Source organism: Echiichthys vipera (genome assembly GCF_963691815.1).
Source record: "Echiichthys vipera genome assembly, chromosome: Y".
In the NCBI taxonomy this organism is placed as follows: domain Eukaryota; kingdom Metazoa; phylum Chordata; class Actinopteri; order Perciformes; family Trachinidae; genus Echiichthys; species Echiichthys vipera.
The window spans coordinates 14,555,986-14,583,661 of record NC_139849.1 but is presented as its reverse complement, the minus strand read 5'-3'; the positions used below and the strand labels follow the sequence as shown (position 1 = coordinate 14,583,661).

At 43.8% G+C, this 27,676-nt stretch overlaps 1 protein-coding gene across 3 annotated transcripts; it reads left to right on the top strand.

Annotated features, from left to right (window-relative positions):
• Positions 1-27,676, top strand: LOC310966239 (PR domain zinc finger protein 2-like). Of its 3 annotated transcripts, XM_083940091.1 has the most exons (5): positions 20-69; positions 13,353-13,450; positions 21,566-21,653; positions 21,770-26,100; positions 26,422-27,676. In XM_083940091.1, exons 2-5 carry the CDS (start codon positions 13,397-13,399, stop codon positions 26,437-26,439), a joined length of 4,491 nt encoding a protein of 1,496 aa, XP_083796217.1. In that variant the 5' UTR covers positions 20-69; positions 13,353-13,396; the 3' UTR covers positions 26,440-27,676. The 3 variants fall into 3 exon arrangements, with proteins under 3 accessions (XP_083796218.1, XP_083796217.1, XP_083796219.1); XM_083940092.1 differs by lacking the exon at positions 13,353-13,450 and having other exon boundaries at positions 1-69; XM_083940093.1 differs by lacking the exons at positions 20-69; positions 13,353-13,450 and adding an exon at positions 361-468.

Here is a 27,676-nt window from a genome sequence, read left to right as displayed (position 1 = left end):
CAGCTACACTGGAGGAAGAGAGAGCCAGCAGCAGCCTGAGCAGGAAAAACTCACCCAGGGCGAAGCGAGGTGAGGCCTATACTTACTCAACTCGGGTTTGATGTCCGATACGTGTACTCAATAACATGCCACACTTAATTTTAGCCACTGATTGATTTGTGAGCAGCTCAGTTGAAGTTATATCAGGCGAGCTTCAAATGAAGGAGGGCGGGGGGGCTAGTTTGCACAGCTAACGTTAACGATGTGTGGGGGTTTTCTCTTACCTTCACACTCGACCTGAAACGAGCAGATGCACCTCTAAACAACGACCATTCAACTCGTTCCCGAAAAATACCCTCGTTTAGCTAACTTTTTTAGCAGCTTTTTTCTCCTCCTCTGGGTCCTGACGGTGTCGAGGATGTGACTTTCATTGAGTCCCATCCTTCAGCGAGCTTCTCTTTACTTGATGATGGCCTTTAGTGGGTTTAGGTAACTGACTAGCCAGCTGCCGTCCAACGTCAACGGCTCATTAGGACGTACGTAATGGATAACATTCTAGAATATAATCGTTATATCGTCGCGGCGAGTGTTTAAACTGACCTTTTACGTCACTTTGGGTCCAGAATAACCAGTTAATTCAGTATCAGTTGGTGTTGCATGCTAAGCTAAACAGGTAGGTCCGCGCGCACGGGTATGTACAGGAACATATGAAAACTGTGTGTGCGTGTGTGGAGTGAATTATTGATATTAAAAACATAATTTATATTTTGGTAAGACAGTTTACACGGTGACACTGCGTAGTTATTATGTTATAGCCTTGTTTGATAGCATTATCTCTCTGAGGGTATTTTCTCGATTTTGCAACCTTTTGTAAATTCCCCTTTTAAGGGTACTTGCATATAACATAATACGTAATATGTGTTTTATATGGAAGTGTTCAGAACAAACTCAGCTTTTTGTTCTAGAGCAATGTGTAAAGAGATTATTTGGCCATAATGATGAAAATTGAATTCCACTTCATATATCTTTGAAAACATGCCTTTACTCGTGGACAAACCAGTGGTGGATCTAGAAAATTCTACATGGGGTGGCAAGAGTAGGGTGACCAGACGTAACTAGTTTTTGGGGACAGTCCCCGTTTTTCACTATGACTGAAACATCCGAAAAGGGAATAAAGGAAAAAATTAAAAAACATAAAAGTTAACCAAACGACATGTGTAGTTGCGCACCCTACTACTCACAGGCTAATGCCAAAGTGGTTTGACATCTCCAGGTCAATAGATAAGGAAGCATAATAGATTTAAGTTTTAAAAAAAATTCCCCAAAAAACACAAGTGGTGTGACATAATTCAATGAAACTGTTTAAATGCATAATCATTTTTTATTCTCAATATCAAATGAATGTTGAATATCAAACTGGCTTAATACTGGTCATGTTTTGGATTTTTTTTTACACCTCTGAACCAAAAATGTCCCCAGATTTTGTCTCCGAAATCATGTCACCTTAGGCAAGAGGTCTTGACAGGGTGGCATGGGAGGACGGTACGCAAGAATCCCCAAATGTAAATGGAATTAACAAAAAACCCCAAAAAGTACTATTTCTTGTTTTAACATATACAACACGAAAAAGCCCAGTGTTTAAATTAAACCCAACTGTGCATCTCTTAAAAAGTAAAAGTATGAATAGCAAAATTGAAATATAAAATAAAAAGTAAAATAATAATAAATAATGAAAAACTTAGAATTCAGTCCATGAATGATTCATCACCCATGTTTTTTTAAGTGAGCTTAAGGTTGTTTTATATATCCTGGTCACTCCCTGCCTCTGTCCCACTCTGAATCTGCCTGATGGCAGCAGCGTGAAGAGTCTGTGCTGTGGGTGGGTAGTGTCTTTGATGATGTTGTGGGCTCTTCTGGTGGTGTAGATGTCCTGAAGTGAGTGGAAGGCTGTTCCAGAGATGGACTGTGCAGTTTTGACCACCCGCTGGAGGGCCTTCCTGTCTTGGGCAGTGCAGTTTCCATACCAGACTGTGATGGAGCTGGTGAGGATGCTCTCGACCGTACAACTGTAGAAGTTGCTGAGGATTTTGGATGACATGCCAAATTTTCTCAGGAAGTACAGTCTCTGCTGGGCTTTTTTAATCCTCTGCTGTGCGTTGTGAGACCAAGTGAGGTCCTTGCTGATGTAAGTGCCGAGGAATTTGAAGGTTTTCACCCTGTCCACTTCTGTCTCACCTATGCACAGTGGTATGTGCTGCACTGTCTTCCTTCTCGAGTCAATGATCATCTCCTTGGTCTTTTCTGCATTCAAGGAGAGATTATTGTCTTGACACCAGGCCACACGTTCTTCCACCTCTCTCCTATACGCCGTCTCCGACCCACCAGTAATCAGTCCGATGACTGTAGTATCGTCCGCAAACTTTACGATACTGTTGTTGTTCTGGGTGGCCACACAATCGTAGGTGAAGAGGGTGTACAGCAAGGGATTCAGCACGCAGCCCTGCGGGGTCCCTATGATTACAGTTCTTGTTTGAGATGTGCAGTTGCCAACTCTGACTGACTGGGGTCTGTCGTTGAGGAAGCTCAGCACCCAGTTACAGAGGCCAGGTGTCAAACCAAGAGTGAGGAGCTTAGTAGAGAGTTTATAAGTAATGACCATGTTAAACGCTGAGTTGTAGTCTATGAAAAGCATTCTGACGTATGTATCCTTGGCCTCTAGGTGAGTGATGGTGGTGTGAATTACTGTGTTTTATGGCATTGTCTGTGGACCGGTTCTGACTGTACGCAAACTGTAAGGGGTCCAAGGTGTCGGGGATGTTCTTTTTGATGTGGGTCATGACTATCCTCTTCAAACCCTTTACCACTTTAGGGGTGAGTGCAATGGGATGATAGTCATTCAGGCAGGTCACAATGTTTTTCTTTGGGAGGGGAACGATGGTGGTGGATTTGAAGCAGACAGGAACAACAGCTTGTGCTAGTGACAGGTTGTAGATATCAGCAAGCACATCAGCCAATTCCCATGAACAGACCCTGAGGGCACGCCCGGAGATGGTGTCTGGGCCGGCTGCTTTCCGTGGATTCGTTCTCCTCAGAGCTGTGCGCACCTCAGCTGTTTTCACAGTGAGTGGTGAGTCTTGTGCACGCACACAGTTATGTTTAGACTGATTAATGTTATTATATTTGTTGTTTTCCCAGTTTGACAGTCAAGGATGTCACCTGGTTTCCTTTGTGCAGCGTCATTCCCGTGATATGTGTCATTAAGTGGTTTTATAGTACTGATATGCTCATCAAATCAAAATGATTGATCTCCTAGCTAGAACTGTGTAGTGCGTTTTTGTAACGTGACACCCACGAAACGGCGACTCTCTGTAAACGTTATTGATTCAAACTAGGGCTGCAACTAACGACTATTTTAATAGTCGACTAGTCACCGACTATTGAAACGATTAGTCGACTAATCGGATAATTATTCATTTTTTCTTAAATTTAGCATGAGGTTGCTTTAATTATGTGGGAAATGATAATAAACACAAGAAAGGTGGGTACTTCAATGAAAAATGCATCTTTTATTCAACTTTGCTGCTGATAGGCCATAAATCCATCAATAAATAAACCTCTGTCCAAGGACAGGCAAATGTGTTTTATAAAAAATAAATAATAAATTAAAATCAAGTAAACATTTCTTTCCTGTAAACCAAGGGCACATTAGCAGCAGTAAAACAATAAATAAAAAAAATATAAAGTGCATTTTGTGAAGTGCATTCAGTTGTAAAATAACTTGTGTGATACAATCTGGACACAAACCTTTCATGGTGGACAGACCAGGTTTAAAATCAACATGAGGCTCAGGCTATGTTGTTCAGTTTATTCATACTAAGAAAAGTCAGCATATCCACATGGTCACATGTGAGGCTTGCTCTCTTCTGGGAGCAGATATTTCCTGCTGCTGAGAAGATTCGCTCTGCCGGGGTGGATGTTGCAGGAATGCACAGAAGAGATCTTGCTAGGTTTGAAAGTGTGGGAAAACGCCCCTCATTTTCTTTCCACCAGCTGAGAGGGTCATTGTTTTTGGCTATTGGTGCCTCTGTGAAAAACATCTGAACTTCCCTCCTCGCCATTTGGATTGTTTTGTCCTCCAGGGTTTCCTCCTCTTCCTCACTCAGACTGTCAGTGTCAGACTGAAGCAGGTTATCCAGAGCTGACTTTCCCCCTGGGACATGACCCCTCCTCTTCTGCTGTAGCTCAGGGTCATCATGTATCCCAGTCTTGGCCTTTGCTTCTTTTATGGCGAGAACTTCAACTGTACTTTGCACCCTTGTGCCATGTTCAGGTGAGATAAACTTCATCTTTATGAATCTTGGGTCGATGGCAGCTGCAAGAACAACTGGGTTGTCTCTCTCTGCAGAGGCAGTGTTAAGATTCTTCCATCTCTCACTTATTCCTTAGACCAATTGTGTTTTTCTTCCAGGAGTCGAGCTGCCGCCACCATGTTAGACCCGTTGTCATGTACTATTGCTTTAATTTTGCTAGGCAAGATGTCAAATTTCTCCATCACCTCTTCCATCCACATCATGATATTCGCAGCAGTATGCCTCTCCTCCAGAGGTAGAGTGGCGAGGTTCAAAGTTTTCATCTGCCAGTCTTTGGTGATGAAGTGACACGAAACTCCAAGATATGCCTCTGTGGCACGGCTGGTCCAAACATCACACGTCAGTGCGAGGGAGCTGTTGACCTCTTTTAGTATCTCCTTTACCTTTAAACACAAAAGTTGATTTTTGTAAATATTTAACGTGCAAAAACCTACATGTCAACAGAAACAATTCAACATACAAGTTTTACAGTTTTAATAATTGCAGCAACTCTATGATTTTACCAAAATTAAGTTATGTATTTAATCTATTTTAATATATATGTATATATATATAATTGCTTTTATGAATGAAATGTATAATTGCTTTTAAATGAAATTTGTGATTGCTTGTATGAAATATATGTGTTGGTTTATATGAATTATGGTGTGTGTGTGTGTGTGTGTGTGTGTGTGTGTGTGTGTGTGTGTGTGTGTGTGTGTGTGTGTGTGTGTGTGTGTGTGTGTGTGTGTGTGTGTGTGTGTGTGTGTGTGTGTGTGTGTGTGTGTGTGTGTGTGTGTGTGTGTGTGTGTGTGTGTGTGTGTGTGTGTGTGTGTGTGTGTGTGTGTGTGTGTGTGTGTGTGTGTGTGTGTGTGTGTGTGTGCGTGCTAAACAATTACCTTCAGAAACGTTTTACTGTATTTCTGCTCCATCAAGTGGGTGAAATGGGTTCTGGATGGCAGGACGTATTCTGGGTTGAACTGGGCAATCATCTGTTGAAACCCGGCACCCTCAACTATGGAGAGCGGCCTCATATCATAGATGAGCATCTGCAACACTGACTCAGTGAGGGAAGTCGCCTGTTGCGGGGTGCACATCTGCTTCTTTTGCAGAAAGGGGTCCAAGGTGGCTCTCCTCTTCGGACTGCATGCATTTAATTTAAAATACGTTCGTCAGGCACAGTCAGGCATAACGTTAAAGCTCTCTTTTAAAGCGAAAATACGCTTATAAAATGTACAATGTACATCAAAACTTGAATCTTACCGAGAAGACTCGGACTCCGTTTCATTCAACTGCCGGACGTGCTTTCTCTTTAAATGTTCGTGCAACACCGAGGTGCTGCCATGATACGACTTGCAAGGTCTGCTTTGCAAACCTTGCAAGTAATCTTTTTATCCGCCGTATCCAGGCTGAAATGCTCCCAAACTTTGGAAGTTTTCGTGCGCGCAGCTGCTGTGTTGGACGCCGCCATTTCTGTGTGCGTTACCGTTCGTCAGAGACGCTATTGCGCATGTGCGACTCGGCAGAGATTGTAATGAAGTGAGATGCCTCACTCTGTTGGAAAAACACGTCTAGCAACGAATGTCGACAATGGAATTTCAATTTCTATTATCGATTTTTGTCGACAACGTCAACGAATCGTTGCAGCCCTAATTCAAACAGACGGTTTTAATATTTTCTATGAAGCTGTGCCTGTCTTTACTCAAACCAAAACTGATCAAAGGGAGACATGCTCTTACAAATCACGAGCAAGCGTTTTCACAATTGGCTAAATGATGCACACACTGTTAGTGCTGATGCCAAATCACCTTTAGCAAATATGAAATTCATTACAAATGCAACTTTTAGTCAAAGTGGTGTGTTTAAACCTCAGCAGAGGTTCCAATCCTGGTCGAGGGAGAAGGGCCTTTCTGTTTGGTTTGGACTGGTGCTTCTCCTTATTCCTCCTTCCGAGACAAAGATGGTAGGGTCCTCTGCTGATGGTGGTTGTTTGCTACTCTGTTGTCACTCCTCTAGCACTTCAGCTAGCTTTCTGAGGACCTGGTCGTGGCGCCATCTGTAGCGCCCCTATGAGAGAGCGATCTTGCAGCCTGACAAGATGTGCTGGAGGCTTGCATTGGGGGTATTGCAGAGTGCACAGGATTCTTCTCTACCAAACCACTGGTGAAGGTTCCGAGGGCAGGCAAGCGTGTCGTACGTTGAGCGAATGAGGAAGCTGAGTCTTGCCTGTGGGATCTTCCACACTTCTGACCAACTGATGTTCCGGTAAGCGATTCCCTCGCAGGTTGTCCAACTTCCTTGTCGACCCTGTGACACAGCCTTGATCTTGTAGCGGTCTTCCTCTGTCCTTGTCACCTCTGCTACCACCATCTCCTTCCTCTTTTTGCGGTTGGCCTTGGACCAAAAGCGTGGTGCCTCTCCCCATCCTAGCCCTGCTCTTCCTTCCTGCACTCTGCCCATGATCTCCCGGTGTTGAAGCCGACCAACAGCTTGGTCGACCTTGGTTTGGGCGTTCCACTTGCGGCCAGTTGGAAACTTGGCATTTGCATTCCTAACGGACTCGTCTGTGGACTCCCTCAGCTTGAGTACCAACCTGGTCTTCTCTTGCATGTAGCCCAATCGTATAGACAGTGGCAGGTGCAGCATGTTCTTTCCAAGGAGACCGGTTTCAGATAGGCACCGTTGCAGTCCCAACCACCTTCGGGTGAACGAGTTGGCTTTTCCGTCCATCTTGCTTGCGGTTGATAAGGATATCTTGCTCATTTTCAGGGGCCACATTACCTTCCTGTAGAGTGTAAACTGGTAGCACCAAACCTTGTACTTCCCAGGGAGTTGGCTTTGATCAATCCTTACCAGGCCTACAGAGAGCTGCTTCATGACTGATTTTCCCATCTGTTTGTCAGCTAGATCTGCAGTGTACAGCCTCCCCAGGCTTTTGATGGGTTGCTCTGATAGAAGTGGGATTTTTTCCCCTCCAACAACAAAGATGGTGTTGTCGTTCCTGACTCCTCTTCTGAGTGATAAGAGACTTGGAAGGCTTGACCTTTATTCTAGCCCATGACATCAATTCGTCCATCCTCTTCAGCAGTCTTTATGTGCATGCTGCTGTCTGAAGGAGGCTGGTGACATCATCCATGTAGTTCCTCAATTGAGGAAGCCTCTGACCAGTTGGCAGTTTGATTCCTCCAACCATTTGCGTTGCCCCAATGAGGATTATCTCAAAGTCTGCTACAAACAGTATTGGAGAAATGGCACACCCCATCGCGATTCTTACTTCAAGACGCTGCCAGCCAGTGGTGAAGTAATGTGGGGAAAAGCACATCTGCAGGTTATTGAAGCACTGTGCTACCAAGTTCTTGACGCAGGCGGGCATGTGAAAGAATTCCATGTGGGACTGATCCATAGGCATTGGCAAGGTCAAGCCAGATGACATGCAGGTCGGTCTTCTCCTGCTTAGCCTTCTGGATTTGGTCCTAGATCATGGTGGAGTGCTCTACACACCCTGGGAAGCCTAGGACTCCTGCTTTCTGGCAGTTGGTGTCGAGATAGCCGTTTCTCAAGCAGGTAGGTGGTCATCCTTCTGGCTAGCACTGAGAAGAAGATATTTCCTTCTGCGTTCAGCAGGGCGATGTTTCAGAATTGGCTGATGTCTCTGGAGTCTGTTTACATGGGTATGAAAACTGCAACCGCTCTTTGCCACTCGGATGGAATGAGTTGCTTTTTCCAGGCAGTTCTCATCAGAAACCATAGCAGCTCTAGTACCTTGGGGCAGTTCTCATATAGCTTGTAGGGGACACCGTTGGGGCCTGGTGCAGATGAAGACCTTGTTTTCTCCATGACTTGCCTGACTTCGCTGAGCTTGGGGGGCATGATGTTGAATTGAGCTGTCGGCTTTGCTGGCTGAGGCAAGTATCCTGGAATTCCTAAGGAGACGCTCCTTTGAGGATCACTGTACTGCTCCTTGACATGAAGTTCCATCTGCTCCCTGGTGGTCTCAAGGTCTCACGCCGTCTGGCGTGCTTGAAGGGATCCTTTAAGAAACTGGCTCGCTCTTTATGCTTTAGCTGGTTGCGCTTGCGGATGCGTTCGGCTCTGCGAAGCCCAGCCAGCCTTTTCCTGATCTCCTCCCACAGGACTTTCAGACCCTCCTTCTCTGTTTTGGTTGCCTTCTTGCGGAGATGTCGACGCCTTTGCACTAGTTGGAGGATTTCCCTTTCTCTCCTTCCATTCTCTCTCCCGGCAGTCCTCTGTTTTGGGACAAACTCATCAAACCGGTCCTTGCAGGTCTGGTATATGAGGTCTCCAATCAGATTCAGCTTTGTCTCAACACCTCCACACAGTGATCCTTCTAGGGTCTTGATCAGGTCCGAGTCCAGCGTGCGCCATGCTTCTGCCTCGTTTGCCTTCGGCCACTTGAGCTTGCTCCTTCTGGCTGGTTCCTTGGTCTCTGCGTTTGGCTCCATTCTGTCTAAGGTGGTGGGCACTGTCCTATTGGGCCCATCTTTCATCCTGCCTCTTGGAGGGCCCATGGGTTGTTTTATGTGTTTCTTCGTAGTTAGGTTTGGGTGTCTCTCACGAGAGACTAGTGGGTTGGGTAACTAGCCGCCCACTCCCAGTGCAGTCTTTCCCTGCTGCCATCCAGTCTTTCCTGGTTGTCCTCCATTCTTCCCTGGACTCCAACTGCCCTATTCACAGTAGTCACTGGGTTTTCCAGAACTTCAGTAATTGCACGGGAAGATGTTACCACCTGCTGGGCATTGCTGCCTGTCGCACCTCCTCCAGTGCCCATGTGTCTAGCCACAGGGTCATCAGCCAGAAACCACCATTCTTCGACGTTTTGTCCCTTTGATCCTGGAACGTCTCCCGGTGGCAGAGCAGTGACAAGGACGTCTCCCTGTTTCCCCTTGCAGCTGATGGCTGTTCTCTCCAGTGGCTATTATCTGTTCACTAAGCTACATTTCAATCAGGAAGACTTAATGATTCCGTTTTAGATGTGCAAGTAAGATTTTATTAAACAATGCATGACAAATGATATGATTGAATGAGAGTCTTTGGCGATTAGACTCCATCGGGACTTCATGTTAAAGGGGTAGTGAAGCCAAGGGTAGAGCAATTCATACCCCCCAATGAATACTATACGTTACCTGAGTGACACCAACGTGCACCAAATGCATGGGAGGCTGCATGACTAAGTGAAAGGGAGATTGTAATCTCAGCGAGAATACACCGAGGTTAGCAGCAGAATGAAAGCGGAAAATGATAAAATGATAAACAGTTTGCATATAATAAGTGCTGAAAAGCAGAAAAAGTTATGCATGAAAGTAAAAGGTGCTGATGAGAAGCCAGCTGTTAGCAAGTAAATAAAAGGTGCTGAAAAAAATGCTGATGTAAGGCGTTGATGAAATGCCAGCTATTAAGCATGGAAATGAAAGGTGCTGCTGATATGCAAAGCCGATTATTGCATTAACTTAAAAGTGCTCAAAGATGCAAAGCCGTATTGCATATAATGTAAAGTAGGGATGCACGATAATTATCGGGCCGATAAAGTATCGACCGATTTGGGGGATTATTACGTAATTTTTTATCCATCCGATATGTACATTTTAACCGATTAAAAACATCCGATAAATTAATGAAGTTGGGGAAATTGTTTGCAGGCCGAATAGCCCCAAAACAGGTTTTAAAGGGCTCGGCGTTTGCTCTTTTCTGCCCGCAAGTCTGTACAGAGGAGGTCTGATTGATGCTGCTGAGTTGTGATCTGGACACGGCCTTCGAGAATTGGAGAATTGCCTGGCCTCCGGTAAAGCAAGATGACTCAGCTTCGACATAAGGAGTCTCCGAACTAAGCCCGCTGGGAGCTACTGCGCCTCCGCCTGAAAACAAAAAAGCATGGCTGCTCTAGCATGATTCCGGTCTGTGGGTCAAGATCCTCAGAAGAGGCTCCAGGTAGGAAACAAACATTGCATTGTAGAGCAGGAAAAGCACCGCTGATATAAATGAAAGTGGGTGTTTGCCATCGCCTAGCGCTTGGAATGAGAGCTGACAGCACAGAGAGAGAGCACTTTTAAACTTTTGATAGCTATAGCCTGATTGGCTTAGGACAACAGAGATCCCTGATAGGTTAGAGAGAATTGATGACCCCGCCCCCAATTAGCTGACTGGTAATGTCTCTGAAAGATGCGTAGCAGCAAGAAAGATGTGAGCTAGAATAAGGGGGAACAGGCTTCCTGTCTGAACTTTCACATCAGTAATTGCACAGGAAGATGTTGCGACCTGCTGGGCATTGCTGCCTGTCGCACCTCCTCCAGTGCCCTGTCTGGACTTTCGCTAAGCTACATTTGTATGGAAGCACAAACTTCAGCCTGTCAAGACGTGAAGTCCGTGGTTTACCAGAAAATGACCGGAGCTAGCTTTGTGCCCAGAGTGTGTTTGCGGGTAACTTTAGGGCGCTCTCTTTTCCCCGGTGATATGATGCATTTCGGGATGGCGCGTGGGCTGGAGCCAATCCCAGCTGACATTGGGCGTGAGGCGGAGTACACCTTGGACAGGACGCCAGTCTATCAAAGATGGAGGATGATGATGATGATGATGGAGCCAGCACCAACATTCATGTGAGGCAGACAGCTGGTACACCTTTGCCGGTATAGCAGCTTCATCAGCCTCCGGTGCAGCTGACGCTCCTGCGTGGAGGGATTGTCATTATCATGGAGACTCAGCTGACCGAAAACATGAATTGTGCACCGTAAGTTTAATTCTCCAATGTTTGTCAGCTTCCAAATGAACCAGCATAAGTGTTTCAGTAATGAGAACTGAGGTGTGGTTGGTAATCTTGCTGTAAAGCAGCCGAAACACACCAGCTAATGTTATTGTTAGCTGACGTTAGCATAGGATTTTGTCAAATTTACAAGTTAATCCGGGGAAATCTGTAACGTCAGTTTGCTAATGTTAATTTCCTGGAGAGACTGCCGTTAATTTTAATGTAGGGACAGCTGCACTTAAAGTTATAGACCTAGTTTTGTAGATTCAGAGCAAAAACAAAACATGTACATTTACGCTGATATCTAGCATGAACTGTTTACTGTACATGTTCTACAGCAGGGGTCTCAAGCTAGCGGCCCGCGGGCTGATATTTTGCTTTCCCCACCTTGATATGAAAGTGTAATATTAGTGTGGCCCGTGAGCGGAGTGGATCTCTGGCGGGGCCACTCAGGCAGCTCCCGCCCGCCGTCCCTCGTCAGGGCTGTAACAACAGCACGGTGTGTAAACAGCCAGATAGCAGTCGCCCTTTTTGCGTTCGCCATCCCGGTACTTTCTAACATCTACAAATGCTATGATTGAGCGTAAAGAGAAAGACAACTGCTACCATGTGTGTGTGTGACGACCCTTCAGTCTCTCATAATCATCGCGTATCAACATGCATGTAAGTGGTGCGTTCACTGACCCGGTGGCTGTAGGAATTTCCGAAGACAGTCTTTTGTACACACGGCCAGTGGGTGCCAGTTCATCTCCTGGGCACTGCTGAGGTGCTGTTGAGCAAGGCACCGAACCCCCAACTGTGCGGGGCGCTGGTCACTGGCAGCCCCCTCGCTCTAACATCTCTCCATTTATTGAATGTATATAGGTCCTGTCTGTGCATGTGTGTGTATTTCGGGCCTGTGCGTGTGTGTGTAACATGAATAACAATAAAAGTGTGAAAAAATCGAATATCCCCGTTGCGGGACGAATTCTTCTTCTCGTGCGTCGCTAGCTAACACTTCATTGAAACTTGACAAGAGCAACACTTGGTGGAATTAACTATATTTTGTCACACACCCATCATGTCTTTTTCAAAGCCTGCAGTAAAGCGAAAGGTTGGAGATGAGCACAGACAATTTCATGAAAAGTGGGAGACGCAGTATTTCTTTGTTGAGCACGGGCATCCCGACATGTCTTATTTGGACTGATAAAGTTTTGGTGCATAAAGAGTACAACCTGAAACGTCATTATTCAACTAAACATGATGAGGAATATGCAAAATACCAGGGAGATGAGAGAGCCAACCGGGTTGCCAGTCTTAAAACATGTCTATTGAGGCAACAAGATTTCTTTAAGAAAGCAACCAAAGAGAATTTTGCAGCAGTCGAAGCTATGTGATTAGTGAGAGGATTGCTAAGGCGGGAAAACCATTCACAGAAGGCGACTTTGTCAAAAAATGCATTTTGCTAGCTGCAAGTATCGTCTGTCCAGAAAAGAAAGGTCAGTTTAGCAACATCGGCCTTTCTGCCAACACCGTGGCACAACGCATTTCTGACCTGTCAAGTAACATTTATGATCAACTGTGTGAGAAAGCCAAATGTTTTGATGCATACTCAGTCGCTCTTGACGAGAGCACAGACATAACTGACAATGCTTAACTCACAATTTATGTCCGTGGTGTTGATAGCAATTTTGAAGTGACGGAAGAATTCCTTACAGTAATTCCAATGCATGGCCAGACCACCGCTCCAGAGATCTTTCACCAGCTGTGTGCTGCCATTGAGAATGCCGGTTTGCCATGGAAGAGGCTTGTTGGAATAACAACTGACGGAGCGCCATCGATAACAGGGAGTAAAAATGGACTGGTGGCACTTGTGCAAAGAAAACTGGAAGAGGAGGGTGTAGAGGAGGCCATTGCGCTCCACTGCATTATCCATCAGCAGGCCCTTTGCAGTAAATGCCTGAAGTCTGACAATGTGATGTCAGTTGTTGTGAAATGCATCAACCAAATCAGATCCAGGGGCTTAAAGCACAGGAAGATCTGTGCTTTTTTTTACAGGAAATGGAATCAGAATATGAAGATGTGCTCTATTTCACCGATATACGTTGGCTCAGCAGTGGAAATGTCTTAAAGATTTTTTGAGTTGAGAGAAGAATTGAAAGCCTTCATGGAGAAGGATTGTGTGGCTGTTGCTATGTTAAGCGATCCCAAATGGCTCATGGATTTATCTTGACATCATGCATGAGCTGAATGTACTAAACAAGAAGTCATGTTTCAAATTTTTGCAGACCCCTTCACCTTTGTTGTGCAAGATGCCCCTTTTGTGCTTCAGATGGAGCTCATTGACCTGGGATGCAACTGTGACCTCAAAGCCAAGTTAAGGGAGGTGAGTGGAAAAGCAGACATGCATGTGCAATTTTTTAGAGAATTACCCCCCAACTTCCCTGAGCTTTCCAGACTGTTCAAGCGGACCATGTGTCTTTTGGAAGCACATATTTGTGTGAAAAGTTCTCCACCTTGAACTTTCCAAGTACAGGTCTAGACTTACTGATGATCATCTTCAAGCCAAATGTGGCTCAGATATGTGAGAAGAAGCGTTGTCAAGTCTCTGGCAGCAAGGAATAGGCAAGAGAAGCCATTCATGCCGTTCATGATCTTCATTCAATGTACCATTCATGTTCAAGACACTTCATGTTCAGAAGAAATCATTTAAACAGTTAATGACGTTTGAGGATTTTTTTTTGTGGAATCCCCTGTGTGGCCCAGCGGCCCCCAGGTAACTTGAGTTTGAGACCCCTGTTCTACAGTAAACAGATATATCCACTGATGCTGTGTAAAATAAAACCACTGAGTAAAATGCAGTCAGGTACAACTCTACTTGTCACTCTGACCTCAATGATTAACACAATGTAAGTGGCAGTGACCCTCTACGCCACACAATACGAGAAAAATGTTTTGAAACACATTTTCTATACACTAGATTTTTTTTTTTTTTTAAATACCAATTGTCTTCCGGGTTTCTTCTGCATAATCTGCTTTTCTCCAGGCTTCTCTTGGCAGTCTTGCATTTCCACCACAATGGCAGCTGAGAGAGTACAACATCACATAATCTCATCAAAGACTACCAGAGAGGTGTGCTGCCTTGTCCTGCACCTGCCTCCCTTTCCACACCGGCCAAAAGATCACAGGGGACAGCCGGCCTGTTTCTCTCACAACACACAGTTTAACACAGGACATCAGTGTGGAAGTTTATGGTTAAGATTCTACAACTACAACATGATGGCGGCACGTCCAGACGCAGTTTGTTTATTTACAATTTATTCATATGAATAAAAAAAGGTTACAAACTGTCATATTTGTTTATTGTGATATATGGTTGGATGAAACCTGGTTAAAAAAAACCAAGTGACTACTTTTGAGTTAGTGCCTTAAATGTTTTCTAAACGTTGCTAAATGTTTGTTTTTACCTTTTTTCATTATTAACTTTTGCATTTTGTACTAAGTTGAGAAAAAATGTGCCCATACCTCATGATTGTCTATGTATGCATTTTGATCTAAAACTGGATGTCAATTAAAACATGTTTCTAATAATACATTTGCAGGATGTGGATTAGGATTGCACAGTTTTATTGATTGCTTTTTAGTTTTAAATGGATCCATCTTTTTTTCTTTTGACTATTTGGTAGATTCATATTCACATTTAAAAAACATCCAATCTTATGTTTTGAGTTTTGATGCAGCAGTTAACTTTTAGTTTACATTTGTATGATGGATGTTTCTTATTGTTTTAACTGCAGTTCCTGAATATAAGAATACATTAATAGTTTTTATATTTTGGAATGTTGGTAAATAGTTTTGTAACTTCTGTATGCAGGCCTAACCATTAATGGAGTATCTGATCTTAACTGCAAAAAATGTTTTTATACAGCAAGTAAAGAGACCACTCATAATTTTAAATTCCTCCTTCAGGATCTGTCTCCTTATTATGTACATGTGAGGGTAAGGGCTTTGTAATGTGCCTGCTGCAGGCTGAGCAGATGACCTGCATCTTAGCTGTGTATTGATAGTGCCTGAATATAGGGACACACTTTCAGTCAGCCTCTCTCTCTCAGTCCGTGTTCATTCTCCTCCGGTTCGTTACAGCACATAAACATAGTGTAGAGTTATATAATGTAATGCCAGATGTGATATCAGTCATATCTTGCATTACATTACGTTACTGGTAAGTATTAAAACTCATGCCTGTGCAATTATTACCAATACTATTTTAGTTCATGCCTGATGCAACAACAAGAATGTTGTGATGTGGCTGTTAGCGATCGTCAGCTAACGGCGTTCAAGGAAAGCATACCCAGTATGCCTTGCAAAACTCTTAAGTGATTGGTTGATGAAACGCTACCAGGAACGCCTAATGGGCTTTCTTTTGTCATGATGAAACCGCCCATGCCTGCTGCTGGACCCTTCGCATCTGGGGGGCAGGCCAGTTGAGGACAGGAATACTCTCCTTTTTTTCTGTTGATAATACTCTCCTGTTCAAGGAAGTCCCTGCATATCCTGGCAATGTGCGGACGGGCATTATCTTGTTGGAAGGTCAGATGATGGAGTTAAAAGAAATGGGCACGACAATTGGTCTCAGAATTTCATCACGGTAACGTTGCCCATTCAGGTTGCCATCAATGAAATGCAGACGTGTGTGCTGTCCATAGCAAATGCCTGCCCACACCATCACATTAGCACCACCATGAGCCACCCGTTGCAGAACATTGGCGTAAGCATAACTCACCAACACAGCGCCAAACATGGAGTCTGTCATCAGCATGGTACAGCTGGAACCATGACTCATCACTGAACAGCATGGTCCTCCAGCGTGCAAGTGTCCAGCGCACATGAACATTGGCCAAGTCCAGCTGCGTCCGACGCCGGGCTGCTGTGAGGTCGAGTCCCTGGTGTGGTCGACGTGCTCTGAGATTCACCTCCCACAGGCGATTCCTGACTGTCAGCACTGAAATCCGCCTTTTGTGCAGACCAACAGTCTCACTGGCAGTTCTGGTCGCTGGGCGAAACCGCTCACAGAGGTGCTGGAGCCGCATGTGCCGGTCTTGAGCAGGCGTGGTAACATGTGGCCGGCGAGCATGTTTACGGTTCGCTATCGTTCCAGTCTCTCTGAAACGAGTCCACAGGCGGCTGACAGTGGAATGATGCACATTCAGTTGTGTTGCAACAGCTGTAACACTCAACCCAGCACTCAGCACGCCAATGGCACGCTCCCTCATGATTTGTGACATCTGTGGCATATTGACAAGTGGCAAAAATCCACATTTTGGTGTGCCCTTTTATTGACCAGACCAAAAGGAGAGTCTGGATACTGGTCACGCATATTTACCACCACTCTGCCATGCTCCATGACTCTTGTGAGTTAAAATACTCAGTCTGACATTGTAGTCAATAGGAGTGGCCAAGTGACACTGGACTCCTGGGTTTGAGCAAAACAAATCATTCCACAAACAAATGCATCAAGAATCTGAGCAAATGTCATGACATTCTATTTTTGTTCACCATTTAAAGTTTGTGCGTTTTTATATTGTTGTCTAGCTTCATGGGATCTGTGCAAATGAAGAAAAATAGCATTACAACTGTTTCTTTTCCAAACCAAATATTTATTATATACCAAGCCCCCACCACAGCGACTTCATGGTTGATCCAATTTGGAAGTGCCAAAAACTGCAGTTCTCCAAGAAATTTGTACAATATAGCCGTTTCTTATTGACCCCACATGTTAAACATGCGTTTTTTCACAGCATAATTAAACCTATTTAGGGCTTGTTTAGCATACTAACCTCGTCATCGTCTGAGGGCATTCGTGTGGTGGTGTTTCAAGTGACAAGATGGTTTGTAAAAATTATAATTCATTTGAAAGTCTTGTTCTTAGTCTTTCACATTCAACCTGGAAAACTGTGCAGCCGATTATATTTGTTATAGTGTACCGTGCTCCTGGTCCGTACTCTGAATTTCTGTCAGAATTCTCAGAGTTTCTGTCAAATTTAGTCCTTAAATCCGACAAAGTAATAATTGTAGGTGATTTTAATATTCATGTGGACAGCGATAATAATAGTCTCAGTATCGCGTTTATCTCTCTATTAGATTCGATTGGTTTTAGTCAGAGTGTACATAGACCTACTCACTGTTTTAATCACACCCTCGACCTTGTTTTGGTTTATGGTGTGGAAATTGATGACTTAATAGTCTTTCCACAGAATCCTATTTTATCAGACCATTATTTAATAACTTCTGAATTCATTACAGGACTACTCACCACTGGGTAAAAGTGTCTACACCAGATGTTTATCTGATAGTGCTATAAATAAATTTAAGGAAGCGATTCCATCTGCATTTACTTTAATGCCTCATCCTAATATTCAAGACTCCTGCACTAACGTTAGTTTCTCTGAAATTGATCACCTTGTTGAAAGTGTTGCAGGCTCTCTAAGAACAACACTTGACTCTGTTGCTCCTTTAAAAAAGAAGATAATAAAACAGAGGAAGTTAGCTCCGTGGTATAACTCACAAACCCGTGAATTAAAACAAATATCGCGAAAGTTGGAAAGTAAATGGCGCTCCACTAAACTGGAGGAATCTCACTTAGTTTGGCAAGAAAGTCTTAAAACCTATAGGAAGGACCTCCGTAATGCCAGAGCAGCCTATTACTCATCTTTAATAGAGGAGAATAAGAACAATCCTAGATTTCTTTTTAGCACTGTAGCCAGGCTGACAGAGAGCCACAGCTCTATTGAGCCATGTATTCCTATAACCCTCAGTAGTAACGACTTCATGACCTTCTTTAATGACAAAATTATAACTATTAGAGACAAAATGAACTCGCTTGGCACTATTTGTTCATCAAACCCAGGAACCTTACAAACTGTACGACCTGATATATTCTTGGACTGCTTTTCTACAGTCGACCTTAACAAATTAAACTCTACTATTTCAGCATCAAAACCTTCTACTTGTCTTCTAGACTCTATTCCAACTAGGTTACTTAAAGAAGTGTTACCTTTAATTAGCACTCCTGTATTAGATATGATTAACATGTCTTTATCAGCAGGTTATGTACCAATGTCTTTTAAAGTAGCTGTAATTAAACCTCTTCTTAAAAAGCCCAGTCTTGATCCTGAGGTACTAGCCAACTATAGACCTATATCTAACCTTCCTTTTCTCTCTAAGATCCTCGAGAAATTAGTTGCCAATCAGTTGTGTGACTTTCTACATAATAATGACTTATTTGAGGATTTCCAGTCAGGATTTAGAGCAAATCATAGCACTGGTGAAAATTACTAACGACCTTCTAATAGCTTCAGACAAAGGACTTGTCTCTGTACTTGTCTTACTAGATCTTAGTGCTGCCTTCGACACTATTGACCATCACATCCTGCTACACAGACTAAAGCATCTGATCGGCATTAAAGGAACCGCACTGAGCTGGTTTAAGTCATATTTATCAGATAGATCTCAGTTTGTACATGTTAATGACAAATCCTCCATGCACACTAAAGTTAGTCACGGAGTCCCACAGGGTTCTGTCCTTGGACTGATTCTTTTCACCTTATATATGCTTCCCTTAGGAAATATTATAAGGAAGCACTCCATAAATTTTCATTGCTATGCTGATGATACACAATTATATTTGTCGATCAAACCAGAAGAAACCCATCAGTTAGATAAACTTCAAATGTGCATTAAGGAAATAAAAAGCTGGATGACCTGCAATCTCCTGATGTTAAACTCAGACAAAACTGAAATTATTGTACTTGGCCCCAAAGGCCTCCGAAATTCAATAGCTAAAGACATTGTTACTCTGGATGATGTTGTGTTGTCCTCCAGCACCACAGTAAGGAATCTGGGTGTTATTTTTGATCAGGATATGTCCTTCGATTCTCACATAAAACTAACAACAAGGACTGCATATATTCACCTGCGTAATATTGCAAAAATTAGGAACATTGTGTCTCAGAAAGATGCAGAGAAACTTGTTCATGCATTTGTTACTTCTAGGCTGGACTATTGCAATTCCTTATTATCAGGCTGCTCCAATAAGTCTGTTAAGAGTCTCCAGTTGGTCCAAAATGCTGCAGCTCGTGTACTAACTAAAACAAATAGAAGAGAACATATTTCTCCTGTATTAGCTTCTCTGCACTGGCTACCTGTAAAATCTAGAATAGAATTTAAAATCCTTCTCTTTACGTACAAAGCTCTTATTGGTCAGGCTCCGTCGTATCTTAAAGAGCTCATAGTACCGTATCACCCAACTAGATCGCTGCGCTCTGAGAATGCAGGGCTACCCGTCGTTCCTAGAGTCTCCAAAAGTAGAATGGGAGGCAGAGCCTTCAGCTACCAAGCTCCTCTCCTGTGGAACAAACTCCCAAATGTTATTCGGGAGGCAGACACTGTCCCCTTATTTAAAAGTAAACTTAAAACTTTCCTTTTTGATAAAGCTTACAGCTAGGGCTTACGATAAGACTTTATTCTGCTTAATGATGCTGCTATAGGCCTAGTCTGACGGGGGATAATACTTTTCCTGATACTCTGAGCTTCTCTCCTCTCTGTCTGAATCATTCATGTCCCATCAATGCATGTTACTGATTCAGCTTCTTCCCCGGAGCTGTTTGTGCTTTGTCGTCTCGCAGGTCTCTGCTGATCGTGGTGGTGCTTGCTGCCGTGGTCCTACATGACGCTTCCTGCTGCTATTGTCACTGTTACTCATATATACTATCACTAGTTTAATAAACTATAAAATTTGTAGCTGTATCGTAGCTGCTATTGCCACTACTCATCATTGATCATGTTTGCCACCATAATTATTATCATTTTCATATTCTGTCACCTTAGCTGTGCTTGTTTCTACTATTCTGTTGTATTAACTGCCTTAACATATACGTCATATTCACATTACTATAAATATTATAGTTACTGTTAGGCTTTGCTTGCATCTCTGGAAGTGTGTTTGTCTGTCTCTCTCTGTCCATCTGTGTGTCCTTTCTCTCTTTCTCTCTCCTTTTCTTCCTCCCCAACCGGTCAAGACAGATGGCCGTCCTCCACAGAGCTGGGTCTGTCTGACGTTCCTGCCTGTTATAGGGAAGGTTTTCGTTGCCACTGTACTCTACAGAGGAATTGTTGGGTCTATGTAAATCATAAATAAGTCATTGAGTGTGGTCTTTACCTACTCTGTAAAGTGTCCTGAGATAACTTTTGTTATGATTTGACACTATAAATAAAATTGAATTGAATTGAACCCCAAACTTTTTTTGATATCATAGCCGGTGTAATCTCCTCTAAAGAAACAGGACTCCCGCTCCTGTTTCTCTAGAACCATGTTCTGGTAGCCTACCTCCTGGGTGGTGGAGCTAATGTGGCTAATTCTGTAAAGGTCACCCAGACAGACGGATCTCCCTCCCCCCAACGTCACATCAATGTCCTTTTTGGTAAGAGGAAATTAGGAGGAGTCAAAGTCTGACAAGGTGGCAGTATTTATTTAGTTTAAATCAAAATATAAAAAGAGGCAACACAGGAAGGCAAATCCGTCCCTGAAACTCCTGAATGTTTTTGAAATAAGGTAGAAAACAAAATACAAGGCCTGTGAGCTTCTATGATGAGTTTCTATCTTTCAAACATCGTCATCCGTAATTTTACGGTCTTGTTCAATGTGTTAATGTGTAACCTTACAGGAAATGCCCTTCAGCACATCATCTCTTTTATACTGCAGCGTAGAGGCTTTTGGCAGCCCTTTACTATACTGCAAAGTCAACCTTGATGAAGTTGGCCTACCTATTCTGCTAGCTTCATCTGAGTATCAAACACATGATGTATTGCAAAGTTGGTGTGCTTGTGCATTAACTACTAGATGTAAAGAAAAAACGAGGACCCTTAAATGCTAGCTCAGTTATATTATAACAATGTTTGTCGCGTCAGTCGTGTTGCTGCTGTAGATGTAGCAGAATGCCTGTGACAATGCAGGCCAGATGACTGATCTGCAGCATGTGTGTCTCTGGTGTGAATTGGGCTTTGTAGGCCAGGTCAGGTCTCTCTTGAGTTAGAGAGGGGTCAGACATTTAAATTACTGGTGCATGCAAGCCCATAATTATGAATGCTGCTATGAGTTTGAGCACATGAGGTCTGTTGATGATGTCTTGTTGACATAGGTTTCATGGGTCTAATAATCATATCTTATACATTGTTTGTATAGCATTCCTCTACTACTACTATTACTAAAATTGCAATACATAACCAAAGCTTGCTATTTAGCCAGAAATATATTGATTAGGCTATTCAGAAATAATAATGTTCGAATAAACACATTTTTAACACGTGAAATTCTTTGTAATTTTTTTTGGTGCAATACCAAGAAAGATTCTGCTCACTCCTAATATTACTTTTCTACACTTGAAAATTTTAAACGTGTTTGCCATTGATCAAGTCTGAAGTAAGGCAATGTGTGTGTTTGTAGTTGCAGCCAGAAGAGAAGCTGTTGGAGAGAGCCAGACAGGCGGGTGTGACGAAACCTACTGTCAAGGAGATGTGGGATGGGGAAGAAGGTAGGTTAACATATTGTTCTGGATAATTTGAATATTTACATTCTTTTGCCCACTCTTACATTGAACATTGCATGATGAAGAAACATAACTTGACACTCCTGATGAATTGTTTACAGGTCTGAAGAAGGATGGGAGGCCATCAACCTTAGGGCCCTCACAGGAACTCCAGGAATCCCATCCCATGGGAAGCACTGTCAATAGAGATGTGGACGACATGTCAGCCGTAATGACGGACTGGGGAAATGGGGAGGAGGAAGAGGAGGCAGATGCTGATAATTTGGAGGGACCGAGCGAAGTACGGCAGCAAACTGCTCAGCCTTCACCTGCGGCTGATTCCATGGAACCAGAGGTTGATCCTGATCCTGATCTTGACCTTGACCCTGATGGTGATCCCCATAGAGAGTTATATCCCTGTCAGCACTGTGAGCACCACTTCTCTACCAGACAGGGTCTAGAACATCACATACACATTCATGCCATCACTAACCAGCACACGCAACTGTTTAAGTGCCGGTACTGCAGTAAATCCTTTGGCACACAGGTGGGGCGGCGGCGGCATGAGAGAAGGCACGAGAGCAGGCTTAAGAAAAGGCCTGGCTCTCTGGCAGGGACTGCCAATCTACTCTGTCCTGTTATGCAGTCTGATGGTTCAAGTCCCGACTGCACCATCCCAACCAGTTACTATGTAGCCATAGGATCCAAGTTTATGGATGGACCACTTCACAACTCAGAGGTGCAGAGAAAGGAGTTGGGGCCTTATGCTGACCGCCCCTTTATATTGGATGAAAATGGGGAGTCAAAGGAACTCCATCCCTGCAAGTACTGTAATAAAGCATTTGGCACACACACAAACATGCGCCGACACCAACGCAGAATACACGAACGGCACTTATTACCAAAGGGAGTTTGCAGGAAAGGCATGCTGCTGCAAGAGGCGTCAGTGCAGCAAAAGCAGCAGCCTGATGAGTCCCCCAGCACCAGCCCGCCGCCTGTGTACGTGCCCAGTGCGGACACAGAAGATGATGGGGGTGATTACGCAGTAGACATTTCCAAAAACATTTCCGAAAATTTGAGCTTCTACATTGATGGTAAGATTGTGTCCTCCAGTTCAGTGAGCAGCTGTGAGGTGATAGAGGTGGACTCCAGATCTGCAGCTCTGTTTGGTCTGGACACCATCATCATTAGCCCAAATCCGATCAGTCAGGCACTGAAGGTGGAGGGCAGAACGAATGCTGCAAAGCAAGTTTCCAACATTTGCCAGCCAGCAGCAAAAAGAAGAACATCTACTCCCCCATTTATTCCCAGCCTTAAGGTAGAGAAAGAATCAGCCTCTTCATCGTCCTCATCTAAATTGTTTGTGGGTCGACTGTTCCAACAAACTGCCGATTCATCAGCGTTTCAACAAGAGAAAACGGTCTATCTCTCACCTAAGCTCAAACAGCTCCTTCAGACACAAGACATTCACAAATCAACCATTGCCCTGATAACAGAAAGCCACAGACTGGCCTCCCCACTGTCAGTCACGCCACTGCCAGGGGCTTCAGGCAGGTTTAAAAGAAGAACATCCTCTCCCCTCTCATCTCCAAACCTCAGTCTTGCGTGTAAAACAGAGAGCTGTAAAGAAGTGGTAGGCTCATACACCCTTAAGGTGCCAAAGCTGGAAAGCCACCCAGCGCCACTCCCTGGGAGCCTACTGGACAAGGAAGATGAAGACAGCCTGAGCCTTTCTAAAAATAATATGCACGGCGGTGGAAATTTCTGTAATCAGCAGCCCTTGGATCTGTCATGTGACAGCTTGAACAAGGTGCTCAGGGATTCAGCTCTTGATTTAAGCTTCCATCAGAAGAGCAATACTGAGCCTGAATTAAAGGGAAGTCCAGCATCACAGCCACTGATAAAAAAGAGAAAGCCTAACACCAGCATGCTTGAAAAGGTGCTGATGAATGAGTATTTAGGTCTACCTTTGCCAGCAGAAGAGAGTCCCTCAGCAAACTTAAGCTGTTCCCATTCTCGCTCTCCGAACGTTGCCCCAGAGTCTGCCCACCGCTCGCCGCCCTCTTTGACCCCTGTCACCATGAATGCCTCTTCCCCCGGTAACTCCAGTGTGACATCCCAAACACCGCCTCCCCCTCTACTACCCACCATACCTTCTCCACCGGCGATTCCCAGCTCTCCTCTTTCTCAGCCTTCAGACTCCTCTGCAGTGAGACCTCTTCCTGTCCTCTCGCCAAAAATGTCTCCAAGAACAGTTGAACACAAGCCCCCGTCAGACTTGGAGGCGGATTTGTTTGCTCAAGAAAATGAAGACGAGGTAGAGAACAATATCTCTGAACCACTGGACTCCCCGAGCACTCCATGTAAAGATTTGTTTAATTGTTCAGCAACATCAAGCTCTCCGGAGCCAACATCAGTAGATCTGTCCTCTACGGAAGATGTTTCTCTGGCTGCAACTTGCAACAGTCGGCTAAATGGCAAAATTAACCAAAACCTTGACTTGGTATCAGAGAAATCTCTTGCTGCTCTCTCACTCCAGCCAGAATCATCATCTTCCTCATCTTCCTCATCTTCTCCTCCTCCTGCATCACATGACCCGTCCCCAACACTGGTTTCACAGTCCTTCCCTCAGATTAAGATAAAAGAAGAGCTTCAGCACAGCGTAGATGAGCTGTCAGTTATGAATCATGCACGTCAGGATGGTGCTGACTATTCTCCGCAGCCTGCTGCTCTCGATAAACCATCTGACAAAACCTCCGAGGCAGAGGATGTCAACTTGATGTATTGCAAAATTTTTGTGTGTAATGTCTGTGAGGGGCCATTTAACTCCATCAAAGAGCTCAGTGGACATATCGCAGAGCATTCTGCGGATTGGCCCTTCAAGTGTGAATTCTGCGTGCAGCTGTTTGGTGACACTGCAGCCCTGCTGGCTCACCGGACAACACTTCACGGAGTTGGCAAGATCTTTGTGTGCTCTGTTTGTTCCAAGGAGTTCGCATTTCTCTGTAACCTCCAGCAGCACCAAAAGAATCTGCATCCAAATGAGACATGTTCACATAGCGCTGTGGAGAGTGGCAAGCTTAGGCCACAAAACTACACAGATCCGCTCAGAGCCACCGAGGACAGCAGTTCCTCAACACCAGCACCAGAGATGGCTGATGAAGCTGCTCCACACAGTGACATTAGTTTGGCAAAAGAAGAGCCTTGTGTTAATGGTAATGATGCAGAGGACCCCATTGAGGAGCTGTACAATACAATAAAGATCATGGCCTCAGAGGGAGGAAAGCCTAAAGGCCCAGATGTTCGCCTTGGCATAAACCAACACTACCCAAGTTACAAACCACCCCCTTTTCCTTATCATAGCCGTTCCCATGCTAGCACGGTGGCCTCGGCTACCAACTTCACCACCCACAACATACCACAAACTTTCAGCACTGCCATACGCTGCACCAAGTGTGGCAACGGCCACGACAACATGCCTGAACTGCACAAGCACATTTTGGCCTGTGCCAATGCTACTGATAAGAACCGTTACACTCCCAAGAAAAAACCCATCCCCCTCAAGCAAATAATGAAGAGTCTGAACGGAGTGGTGTCACCCTCAACAGCCACTGCAGGCCAGAGTCCTTTTCGTAGAATGGGTCAGCCACAGAGACTAAACTTTGATCAAGATACTGGTAAAATAAAAATGAGTGCCCTTAGTAAGAAGAAAAAACAGCTCGTCCAGAATGCAATTTCACAGAAAAATAAAGCTGCCACTACTGCAAAGAAGGCTATTGTTAAAGCTAAAGAAGAGCCGGCCTCTAATGTTTGCCCCCACTGCAGTCGGGAGTTTACTTATCCCGCGAGTCTCAGTAAACATATGGCAGTCAGCTGTCCCATGAAGCCTGTTGTCAAAAGGGGCAAAAAATGTCTTGCAGAGATGAAAAAAGAGGCAGTGTCTGTGGCAGATAAAAACACGAGTCTTCGAAAGAAAGCTTCAGACTGTGAAATACCGCAGACAGGGCCAGAGCTTAAACCCCTGGGCAAGACCAGAGCTCGTAGCACTGGTGTAGCAGACCCTGAATCCTCCCAGACAGGCAAAGGAAAAAACACTGCCACACTAAAGAGGCCTACCTTGTTCCCAGTACCAGTTTCCACTAGCAAAAAAATCAAGAATGGCCAAATTCTGTCTCTGCCTCCCCCCCCATTAGCCTCGGACACTCCTAGTGACATTGCACGACAACGACCAGCCATGAGGTTGCAGCGTATGGGCAAAGAGGCAGCACCCAAGAGATTTGCAGAAGCCAAATCGCCACCACCGCAACCGCTCAAGAAAGAGGCGCGGTTCTCCATTCGAACGAGGGAGAGAATAGGGGGTCCAGTCACCAGGAGCTTACGGATGGTCAGCACACTTCCTTCTGCTGAGGTGAAAACGGAGGAATCACCAATTCAAGAGCCAAAAGAGACTCAAGTAAGATTATTTTTTTTAAATGGCAACAACCCGAAAAGCTCATGAAAACATTTTCGATAAAAGTGTAGCCACATAGACATTTTTATAAAGATGTTAAATAATAAAGGTTTATTTTATTTTATCGTAAATATCAGTATCAACCTCCACTTAAGGTTTTGGTCGGTTTGTAATCTTAACATCCTGTTTCACAAAGGTGGTGTTGGACATCCTGGATTTTGAATTCATACAAACTATTCAAGCACTCATGCCGTCTGTTATAAGTTTGTGATTGTGTCCACTCAGCTCTGTGTTGATAAACTTTGTTCGTCTCTTGTGTTGCAGGAGGTGCTGATGAAGTGAGCTGTGTGACCACTGTTGAGCTCTTCCTGAGTATACAGGGCTCACCTCTCAGGCAACGCTCTGGACTAATCAAGGCACTGACAGCACTGAGATCGATTTCTGCCGTGGGCTTATTCACTCAAAACAAGTGAAGTCTGCTTATCTCAACTGCCTTTGCTAGATTTAAGGAGGGAACTCTTTATCTGCCATTTATCTAACAACCCTACCTGAGCCTCAGTTTTAGCCAGCCTTGTAAACAAAGGAAAATTAAACCGTAAATGACAATGAGTTAGGGCTGCAGCTATCCAATTTTTTTGTAATCGAGTATTCTACCGATTATTCCATCGATTAATCGAGTAATCGGATAAAAGAAATATATTTTTGCGTAAAAAAAATCTATTATAATTTGCGTTATTTTGCAAAAAAATGAGAGAGAGAGAGAGAGATTAATGCAACAATTGGTCCTCAGGAACACTGTATATGTGTGGCAAGTATGTGTATGGTGATAGTTGGATGTGTGACCCGACAGCTATTCAATTTGGATAAATCTTAAGTCTTAAGTCTTGTGTTTTAACGCTGGCAGTTAATTCCAGTTGAAAATGATGGGAATTATGTTGTCATTAAAATAATGTTCGTCTTGAAAATATATTTAAAATCAGTCATTCAACCCAGTGTTTCTTACAGCACTTTAAAACAAACTGCCAAAACTGGATCAGTAAGCTCGGCTTAATTAAACGTGAAATGGAATGTATTCAGGTCTGTTGCACTTTTTACAGACACTGCAGACACCAAATTAGTGCAAATCATTAATCTAATTTCAAATACTACTTTTACAGCCAACAATAAATACATGTTGTAAGTGGATGAGTTAAAAGTTGTTTTGTGTCACAGTGCTATAACCATATTTTTCCTAAGGACATCTTTGTTTCTGTTAGTTGATCATGGTAAGTCTTTACCAATGAAAAGCGTACAATTTTTTCCTTTATTTTGTCCAGTGCTAGCCCCACTTTGTCACTCTTGACCATATCCAGTTGTACTGCAGAGATAATAGACGCATAGGCAGTGCTTAAACGCTTGTAGCATGTCATGGGAAAGAAAATGGAACAATATGATTTTAAACTAATTTATATTTCCAAGAGACTAAAGCTTCATGTTTGCCTTTCAGCATCCATATAATGTAAGGATGAACAAAGACAAGAATCCAGAATGACCTCAAGTAAAAATTGCTGTAATTGACATAATAAAAAAAAAAGTTTTT

Bases quoted from the DNA above. Each gene is read 5' to 3' on its own strand.
- LOC310966239 (XM_083940091.1), top strand. From the start codon at position 13,397: ATGGAGCTCATTGACCTGGGATGCAACTGTGACCTCAAAGCCAAGTTA. The intron at 13,451-21,565 runs GTGAGTGGAAAA...GTGTGTTTGTAG, and splicing joins TCAAAGCCAAGTTAAGGGAG to TTGCAGCCAGAAGAGAAGCT. The intron at 21,654-21,769 runs GTAGGTTAACAT...AATTGTTTACAG, and splicing joins GATGTGGGATGGGGAAGAAG to GTCTGAAGAAGGATGGGAGG.